General features: G+C 30.3%; 1 protein-coding gene across 1 annotated transcript; it reads right to left on the reverse strand.

The window, feature by feature from the left end:
• Positions 1-511: 511 nt before the first annotated feature.
• LOC111397005 (alpha-dioxygenase 1-like) lies at positions 512-2776 on the reverse strand. The gene is made up of 4 exons (XM_023023662.1): positions 2620-2776; positions 1647-1910; positions 860-1012; positions 512-768 (listed from the first exon to the last, which is right to left on the reverse strand). The coding sequence occupies exons 1-4, from the start codon at positions 2725-2727 to the stop codon at positions 625-627; spliced, it is 669 nt and encodes a 222-aa protein (XP_022879430.1). The 5' UTR covers positions 2728-2776; the 3' UTR covers positions 512-624.
• Between the last annotated feature and the right edge of the window lie 8580 nt (positions 2777-11356).

The raw sequence follows: 11356 nt of genomic DNA on the forward strand, positions 1-11356 counted from the left end.
TATGTAGTAAAAATTTTGCTAGACACGGGAATGATTCTCATGAAGCTAAAACCCCTTGACATTCATTTCTTGAAACTTATGTTCCATAAATTTATTTTTAACTATATATTTTCTAGAACTCATAATTTTTGCAAACTTTTTATCCATACATTTTATAAACTTATATTAAAATCTACTAAAAATTTAATTTTATCCAAACCAAATAGAGGTTAAATAACATTTTTCAAGTAGTGATATAGGTTGTCATGAACGTTCAAGACCACAGAACGAGGGAGGTGTCCATTTATAATTTTATAGGGAAACTTATGAATCAATCTAGTACAAAAAAATAAATAAATTATTGTCCTCCTGACTCCATCTCTACAAGTAACCTGGGGACGGAGCAGAGGGGATTCAAAAAAAACGAAAGAAAGAAAAAAAAATTATACTAGACTGATACGTAAAAAAATTCCATTAAAAAAATTTATATTTACCTAAAATTTTCATTTTTAAACTTTATAATATTTAATTGGGCCTTGGGTAGGTCTGGGGTAAGCTAAAAGTTGTCCCAACTCCATTCGTTCTTGACGTGACATAACCTTATGCTTAGACTTGTGAATTTATGACCTTCCAAAATAGAAAATCTTACCACCAAGCTGTTCGGCGGTTCAAATAGCCGGTGCCGATACCATAATAGCCGTGCTCAGTCGAGACCTCCTTCGACTTGTAGAACTTGAATGATTTGAGAGGACATTGACTGGCCACTTCTTTGGGTGCAACCAGTTCAACCTACAAGTAAGTATTTAATCATTAAACATCAACAAGAACAAATGAAATGAATCAAGATTTGTTTGAATTAAATAATGATTTTGCATGTTACCTGTTGATCTGTGTTCTCTAAGTGATCAATCCAGTCATGAATCATAAATTGTATCCAAGAAGCCGCAATTACATTGAATTGCTTTCTTGTGTCAATGTATTCTCTACGTGCCAGCAGCTTTGTAGCCACAACTACGGGGTCTGGTTTCATTAGCTGCAAAAAAAAAAAAAAAAAAATTATGGAAAACATTCACCGTTTTGTCTAAAACTACTCGATCCTTATGGAAATGCATAGAGACGAATTACTGGTTAATTTGAAAACATTAGATTGATTATTTGATTCAATATAGATAAATAGGTCAACTAAAAATGAAATAAAATAACCAATGTTTAATATTAATTTAAAGAAAGCTACTTAAAATTAATTGAATATTAAAAGTAACGTACAACAATCAAATAAATATTATAATTCGTCAAGCCATTCACTCATGCTGTCAGTCACAGAAAAATCATTTATTAATAACAGGTTCATCCATAGTTCTCAAATCAATCTGAAATTTTTCAGTTTTTATAATTTTCTAATTAACCATAAGATATTTATTTATTTTTATTTTTTTTTTCGATTTGAAAAGTTCCTAGAGTTTCTTCAAATTCTTGGATTTTATGAAATAATAAATCAAGAATTCGTATAAATTTCATACCATTTCTTAAAATTTTCCAAAATAATTTTGAGTTTAAAAACAATTATTTCGAAAACATTTACATTATTAATTCCTTGTATAATAATGAAACTTAACGTATTAAAATTTATCTTCGTTAAATGAACTAAAATTAACATAAAAAAGCACCTTCTTTTTTTGATCAACAGGAAGGACATTCCGGCCAAAGAACGAATCCTCACTGCCTGCACCATCATTGAAGGGATCATTGAATTTTCCATCAGCTGTTCTGAAAGGAAAATCAGCCGGATTATATCGTACTCCGACTGGGGATTTTCCGACGTTGAACAAGTTGTACTCCTGGTGGAGATGCCGACGCAGGGACAGGTATATCAGACCTAAGAACACAGGTAACCTGTGCCATATACCTAACTTGTCGATGAAGTGAATAATCTGCATGCAAAAACAAGAATTTTATAATATCACAATATAATCTTGCAATCTATGGGGAAATCTCGAGTATTCTTAAATATGCTAAAACTTAACGAACATGCAGAATATCTATGGAAAAGATTATAATTTTGCAATTTTAGCTGGAGGTCACGCCGAGCCATCTATATTTTTTGTCGTCATTAATAAAACATATCACCTAAAGTATGGTTGCTTTTAATCGTGAAGCAGGCATAGACAAACAAATTTTGCGTAGTTTTGAAATTTAGAAATCATAAGATGAGAAAAAGGAAGACCAAATTATCAAACTCTTTTGGCCAGTGGTGGATCCAGAAATTCAAGTGAATACAGACGGATCCAGGCGAGCATGGGTGGCAGCTAGACAGCCGCCCAATATAGAGAAAAAAAATTTCGACAGAGCGAGCTTGGACAGTTACAAAGGCTCGTACGATCCTAACTCTGCCCCTGGCTTTAAGTACCAGACAATTAGCAAACACCAAAATCTTAAGTTTTGTTGCTCTTACTTTCGAGAAATTTACATGTAATACTAGAGATATGAGTAAAAACAACGATCAAAAATCCTAAATCATGTTTTTAATTTCAAGACAAGCATTGACAAACAGGTCTTTAAAACTTGTATATTTAAAAGCACCAAAAATCGTGTTTTAGTACTCTTTAGGAAAGCAAAAACAAACAAGTTGAGCAAACTTACGAGAAAGATAAATCTATCCATAAGGGTCATTCTTGCTACAACTTCATGAAAATCTTTATGGATAAAATTGTGGAAAGGTTTGAGAAGAAAGGATTTGATGAGTTCCATGATCGAAAAAAAAATGTATGTTTACTAAATGAGGAGTTGGTGAATCTAAAACCCTTCATGCCCACTTATATATACACAAAGTTGCATAGAAAATACTTTTCGTTTTGGTGGAATAGTTAGCCTGTAGCTTCGGTCAATGAACTTGCACTGGACCACAAGTAGGGAAATAAAACCAAGCCATGTTGAGATTAATTTAAGAAAAATAATTAAAATTGGTGAAAATAATTATGATAAAATACTTTTTCGAAAGATTTTATTGAAAATGTTAAAAACATGGACGAGAAAAAATATGCTTTCTACACTAGTAATGGCAGATTTATATATCTGGTAATAGCTCGTAAACTTGCTCCTCTCTTAAAGCATTAGTTACTGACTGAATTAATGGTAATTAGGAAGATTTACTTCATTTTAATGGTCTCTTCCTCAAGATTTATCTAAAGAAATCTTGTTGGAGGATCTTGCCGTTGATTAAATGCAAACAACTTTTATTTTATATCCATACATGCAAATTAAAATGTGTTCTAACAATTTTTACGTGCACCCATTTGCAAGTTTTTAATTATTGAAACAAAATATTTATTATCAGACCTAAGCTACCATTTTTTGGTCAACTATGGACTCTTGTATCTACGTTTTGTATGATAAAATTTGATCCTGATAGTTACAAATATTTTAGTATAATGGTGCTTGCCTGTTATGAACAGAATATATTAATAATAACGTGACTGGTGATATAGATAGATTAATTAATAAATTAAATAAGGAAATTCTAGTGAAGTTGCAAATTTTATATAATTAAGCCTGAAAGCTGACCTCAAGAATTGTGAAACTCAAAGGTTGAACAAAGAGAGGTCGACAAGGAAACTTACTAAATCCTTTTTTGTTTTTTGTGAATAGATCTTTAACCTACCTCGCTGGATCGAATGGCCACGTACACACACCAAAAAAAAAAACTCTTGACTATCTTTTTATTTACGAAAATTATACGACGTCGGATGTGGTTTAGGTCAATTTCGACTCCAACCCGAGACCAATAAACGATTAAGGAAAATATTTCATAATGCAATAATTAATTATATTATCAAAACCACTCTAATAATAATAATAATAATAATAAAGTGATTGAGACTAATAAACGATATAATTTCCTTACATCATAAAAGTTCAAGGTTTATTTACTTTGAATTAGGCCTGGACACGGTTTGATTTTGGTCGATTTCGACTCCAACCCGAAATCAAATTAGCTGGTTTGAGTGAATTTCAACACAAACAAACACAATATAACTCTTAAACCAAATTGAACCGAATCAAACCAAACCAAAGATTTGGACTTTTAGTCCAAATTGAATTTAAAAAAAAAAAAAAATTGTCAAAGTTTTGAGCGCACTTAGATTACAAGAACTAAAATAGCTAATAACTTTATATTACAATAATTGTTGACTAATAAATAAAATCAGGTTAATAGAAATGGATTAATAGAAAACTTAAGAAATTTGTTGCGTTTTATACATTATCTAGTCTAACTGTAGTAGGAAAAAGGGCTAAGTATAAATAATGAGATGGTAAAAAAAAAATTTCAGTGCTAGTACTTATCGACAAAATCATAGATTGAAGGGAATCAAAATATAGTTATAAGATCAAAGCTTATCTTTTGAATTTTATTTTTCTTAAAAAAATTAACATAATGGATTGAGTTGGTTCGGTTAATCAATAGTTTGAGGCTTCAAATCATGACTGAACCAATCTACCATAATTTTGTTTTAAATAAAAACAAACCAAACAAATTACCTATATCAAATCGACCCAGGTCAATTCAATTTGACTGGTTTAATCAATTTTTCGATTTTTTTTGTCCATGTCTCCTTTGAATTGCTAAATTTGTATTCATAAGCAATAATTGAAGCCGTGCCACATATCGGTGGATTTATGATAAGTTCTCCTTACCAAAAAAAGAAGAGGAAGAAGAAATAAGGATATAAGTAATAACTTATGACTAAATTTCATAGATATGATTCATCCAAATAGAAGTAAATAAGAATTTTGAATTGAAGTAATAATAATATAATATTATTAATTAATGACAACTATTTCGATATCCTTTTTTCCTGATTCTATCTGCGAAATTTTTGTGAACTCCTTTTGTTCTTCCATTTCATGCTCTGAAAAGATCAAATTAATATAAATTGTTTTCATTTATAATCACTTACGACTTAGAAAAGGGCCATTCTAAGATTTCGATGTCTAACATAATTAAAAGCATAAATATCTTCGGAATTGAACATCAATGAGACTAAAATCAGTTACAAATCGTTTGAACATTTAACATCTAAATAGATATTTTTCATGAAGGGAATCCTGGATACCATTCACATATTGTTAAAGTTTGATGACATAATTATTACACTTAAAAAAAGTCAGAACTTAATTTCTTCTTCCAATAAACAATGGTTTGGCTAAGCCTAGTGGGCTTACTTACAAAAATTATATGACGTAAGGTGTGGTCCTAATGTGATAAAATGAAAAGGAGAATCCTAAAATTAAAAATTAAGGAAAAATAACTCATAATTAAATAATCATAAATAATAACTAAGAATTTTAAATTGAAGTAAGTAATAATATTATTAAATTATCATGACTATGTCGAAGTAATAATATTATTCTGTTTGAGCCACATTTTTTTTTTTTTTTAAAATGCATTCTTCAACAGTGTTTTGACATTATCTCAACCACACATTTTTCAATAAAATAATATTACACACAAATACAAAATATTTTCTTATTTCTTAACCACACATTCTCTATCAATACACTATTCAAAAATACATTTTCATTCAAATAATGTGGCTCAAATAAGGGCTAAATTATCATAATTACGTCGATATCTCTTTTTTCTGTTTTTATTAGCAAAACGTTTGTGACTTCCTTTTCTTCTTCCATTTCTGCTCCGAAAGGATCAAATTAATAAATATTTTTTTCATTTGTAATCACTTGTGACCTATAATAGGACCATTCTCATTATAATTCAAAGAAATTCGATTTCTAACATCATTAATAAGCGTAAATGTTAAGAGTTGGACATCAATGAGACTATGAAATCAATTTATGTATGCAACCTTTCATTTAAAATTTGTTTACATGCGTGTGCGCATTTAATGTCTGAGTAGATGTTTCTTTCGTCGTTTATTATTGTTACAATTTGAAATTTTTCGTGACATGATTATCGCACTTATAAAAAGATAAAAAATTCAAGAACTTATTCTTTTATTTCATGATGAACCTCGTTGTGGTCGAATTAGAAATAAAGATTAAGTCATTATTTACTTTTGAAAGTAACCTACACTTTAGTGGTTAAGTATTTGTGTCGGGACTTCAAAATAAAGTATTTTTGTCATCGGTTAATTGTGATTCATCAGCTCAGCCAAACATATGCCGACACTATTGCTAACATCTATACTAAATATTGAATATGAATTGCAGAAGAGTGACGTGAGTGATTCCCGTGGCATCTACTAACGTTACTGAAAAAATATTAAAATACTTTTTCGAGAAAGTTTTATTAAAAGCGATTAAAAGAATAGAGGAAAATTAATTTATGTTTCTATTTGGTTTGAATAAAAATTAGATTTTTATTATATTTTAATAAATTTGATGAAATGTGTAGTTGAAAAGTTGTACGTCTCATTGAATGTGTGGTTGAAAATAATTTTTAGACAAAAAATAATAATAAAAAAATATAAAAAATTGAGTTTTAAAATGGGATCAAACTGGGGCTCGTATTTGCCGTTTCATAGCTCTAGAAATTCTCTCCATTCTTACAAACATAGATGACTAAGAATCCTCGTTGTTCGAAGATACTTTCTGTGCATGATTATTTTTTATCGATCTTTTTCTCAAGGATTTATTCAAAGAAATCGTGTTAAAGGATAGAGATTTGATTGGTGTACATAATTTTTTGTACATCAAGATATCCTACACTCACATGGGGTGAGGCTCGCTCGAATATCTCACTAGAATAAAAATATTCGAGTAAACCTCACCCCATGTGAGTGTATAAATATTTTAATGTACAAAAAATTATGTATATACTAAGTGCGTAACTTATTTTATACTTTAGTCAAATGTGCGTCTTTCATTTCTCCAACCCGTCCACTGATTAGCTTACCTAAATTGGTCCAACTCTATTGGCGCCAACATTTACAATCTGAAAAACTTTTATATTTATATCCACACATCCAATTAATAAGTATTTTAACAATTTTTACGTGCACCCTTTTGCAAGATTTAAAATTTAAAATAAAATTTTATTATTAAATAATCGTAGATGTGATGAGTAGCTGATACAAGAAAAAGTCGACAAGGCAACTTAATGAATCTTTCTTGCATTTTATGAAAACAACTTAATAATTTTTTTACTCATAAACTAGGCATAAAATGTCAAACTTCAATATCTACAAAAAAAAAAAATTACTAAAATATAGTTGACTTGTGCATGTAAGCTTGGATCTTTATAGATTTTATTTTATTTTTTTGTTATCCAAAACAAATCTTTGTGGATATTTGATTTAACCTACCTTGCTAGATTGAAGGGACACATGTGCATGGATTGGCCTAAATAATCACTACAGGAGTAGAGAGAGCAAGTGCTTAGGGTACTCCGGAAGTTGTCTTGGTTGTGTTTATGCCCGAAGAAACACAAGACAACTATCTGTCGAATATGTAGAGGCTATAATGGTAAAAAAGTAACTCTTATTTGCTCGATAGGCTGGTTTAACAATAACATAAGTGCTTATTGATTTAGTTCAAGTGGTGCACGGCCTATGGACAAACTTCAGCTAGGCTCCAAATGTAACCATAATGTTGGATATCTAAGATAAGTGTGTTTTACATATTTATATGTGCTATTAAACTTGACAAATAATTACTAATTAAGCGAATTTCTACCTAATTTAGCATAATATGATAATTGTGGATAAATTATGGACTTTGATGTAATTAGCCTGAGAAGGAAGATTTGGAGCCTAATTATAGTTAGTTCAATGCAATTGAAAACAAATAAGATTGCTTTCAATTGACAAGGATTAAGAGAGCAATTGGAAGAAAGTCACAAGTTTTGAGATGCAATTCAAAGTTTTAAAGTTAGGAGACTAACTTACACATTTTGGAACTTGTGAAGGACCAATGTTGGATGATTATGAAGTTTCGGGGAACAATAGGAATACTTTTGGAATTGCTAGATCGAATCGAAGAATTAAAAAACAATAATAATAAATAAGGGGACAAAACCGAACAAAAAAAAAATTTAGGGCCAAAATAAAATAATTCAGAAAATTTGGAGTTGTCTGCAGTTTGACCATGGGCTGAATCTTCCCCTCCTGTCACGGTCTAGCTGTGGCAAGCAAACTGCGATCGCTTTGGTTCGGACTGTAATGCTGTTTTTTTCACTTTCCTTCATCCATTTTGACTCCCTTTCGAGGCACACAAGGTCAAATTATAGGGAAGAAAAGTATTCCAAAACCTAAAATTAGAGAGAAAATCGAGAAACGGGGTTTTCGAGGATGGACATCGAAGAATGAGATTCTTTGTGCAAGATTATCATCTTTTTCTCATTTTTCCTTCACAATCGAATAACGTACTACAATCCTTTATTGCATTTTCCTTCTTCCAATATGTGTCATTAAATCTAAAGTTAGAAGGAATGACGTAACCTAGTTATGAACTCATAATTTCAATTTTCAAGACTCTTGAATTAATTTTTTCATGTGTTGATTTTATTTCAATTATTTATTGTCTTTGAAGTAATTGGTCATTATTATATTCATCTTTGAGCTTGTAACGAATAATTGATACTTGCTCATTTTTTTTATAATTTTGTTATTATAATATTTAGGATAATAATTAAAATGACTTCTAATTGTTTTTACTCCAACAGAAGTTAGGAATAATTAAAAAGTCATTGTAGAAATGATAATGCGAACTCTTAAATCCATTTACTACTTACTAATCGATATCGTACATTTACGATAAAAATCACGTTACACTCTACTACAAGACTTAAATTGTGATAGAATGTCAGTTTATTCCGTGAAACAAGAATAATTGATACATTTCATGCTATGATAGAAAGGTTTTTCGATTTTCATGGACAAGTTGTATTTCTGTTTTTCCTTCTTTGAAGATTTAGCCAATTTGATGATGAATGAATTTATATTTTGTTGTCCAAAAAATTATAATTTGTTGATGACATTAGTCATATAAATTCATTTCGAGTCAATTTATCCGTGAATCAAATGCCATGGATAATTATAAACATCTTAAACATGTCGGTTGAAAATATATTAATAAGCATTTTAGAATGGAATTTATCTATGAGAAAACCATAAATAGATTCAAAAGAAATTAGCAAACATAAATCCTTATTCAATAAACAGTTATTCGGCTAATCGTGGTGAGCTTTACTCATGAGTAATACAATTTATCAAATGCAACTAATTACCACCTACCATCATGCTGCTAGTACAGAATTTTTTGACAAAAAACCTTACAGAAAACACATGTCGCGACATTATTGGAAGATGGGAAAATAAAAAGAAAAACAGTCCACTTACATTTTGCCATGTCAATATCAGCACAAGTTTTGCTAAATTTTTCTTGTGCTTATGACTTTTTTCTGTAATTAAATAAGAGTGATTGACTTATTAAACGACATAATCTTCTTAAGAGTTGAGGGTTTTTGAATTTGTCATACCTGTCTTCGTCTCATGTTCTAGAAGTTCACCTTGAATATTCACATAAATAAATGTGTGTGAACAAAACAGGTTATCAATAAACATTTTAAAATGTTAAAATGTTAGGTATGAATTCAATGAATTTGTTTGTATTATACTTGCGCATATACTACATTTGTTTTTATACTTATTTAAATATAAATATATAATAAAATTTAAAGATGTTTATGATATATGATACGTTGAATAAACTTATACAATAAGACTTTGAAAATTTATTTATTTATATATAAGGATTAATCGTGATTGTGATCTTAAATTAAACTAATTCGTCAATACACGAGTATAGATAAGTATAAACACGCTTAAAATAGTCACGTACTTGTAAATTGCTATGAAATGCGTATCTAATATTCAACAACACATGCAAATATAAGGACTAAAATCTTAATTCTGAAACGTTAAATATAGGACACTATTTTTGACGAGAGGAATAGTATAATTTGTTCAATAAAAATGACTTAATTTTCCTGGTGTAGAATATAAGAAAAAATCAACGATTTAAAAGCCAGACCTATACAAATGACTTATATTTTTTCTTGTAAAATGTTGGGAATCTACTTATACATGCACAGCGGAATTTAAAATAATTTTCGATTCCCACCAAGAATCGCCTTTGTGTTTAGATAGAAATTGTGATAAGATTGTACCTTTTCAGATATGCAATCCTTTTGCTTTTCTTTTCGTTCCATCAACCTTGATTTGCCAACACAGCTAACCAATTGTCCAGCCTTCAACGGTGATCCACACAGAGAATATGATTGCAACCTCTAGGGTTTTCTCTTGTGCCAGCAAGAATAACGAAAACCTTATGGACCTCAAACCCTAGTTATGTATTTATATAAACCCAAATAGGTTCGGCCCGGTCCGGTCCAATAATTAATTAATCCAATTAATTAAACCCGGTCCGTGAATTAATTAACCAAATTAATTAATTCGAAAATATAAATAACAAATCCAATTAATTAATTTATCCAACGATTGTTAAATTAATCAATTGGCAATTTGCAATCTTCCAATTCTCTTTTGTGTGTGACCCATTAGGTTCCCGACCACGATGTCTAACGACGTGAAATATTATTTTGATCTAATCAAAATTAATAAATTAAAACACCCCTTAAAGGATTATAGTTTCACGGTAAACGAACAAGTTTGATTTTGTCATACCACGTGACATTTCTCGTCACATGTATTGCCCTGACACATTGCTAGATGACAATCTGAGATGGCGAACGTGAATTGGTGATAAATTAAAACACCATTTTAATTTATCACCAATTCACACTCGCCGTCCCAAATTGACATCTAACAATGTGTCAGGGCAATACATGTGACGGAGAATGTCATATGGTATGACAAAACCAAATTAGTTCGTTTACCGTGAAACTATAATCCCTTCGTCAATATTATCCGATCAATTACGAGATATGAAATTGTGTCAATCTCGATCATCGATCATATCTTTCACTCCACTATTAAGTCAATATAAATCAAAAAACTCATTTTCGACTTATGAGTACACCTTGGTCAAGGATTTCATCATCGACTTAATTGAATGAAACGCAGATCATAATCTCCTACTATCTAAGAGTGACGAATCCTTTATTGATCAATCACAACCTTCATACGATTCTTGACGTACTCGAACGATGTCGTATTAGCGGCCCTTTTCAGAGCAACATCCAACACCGTCAAAGTATGACTGTCCTCATATAAGGTACCATGACGACCTCAAGTCAAAGGACCAATTTCACTACCGAACGTTAGAGATTAACCACTGACACTCAGATAGTTATCCATGTGGAATCTCTCGACGGGTCTCCAATGTTTTGTTCTATAACAAA

Source organism: Olea europaea, chromosome 7 (assembly GCF_002742605.1).
Source record: "Olea europaea var. sylvestris chromosome 7, O_europaea_v1, whole genome shotgun sequence".
Lineage (NCBI taxonomy): Eukaryota > Viridiplantae > Streptophyta > Magnoliopsida > Lamiales > Oleaceae > Olea > Olea europaea.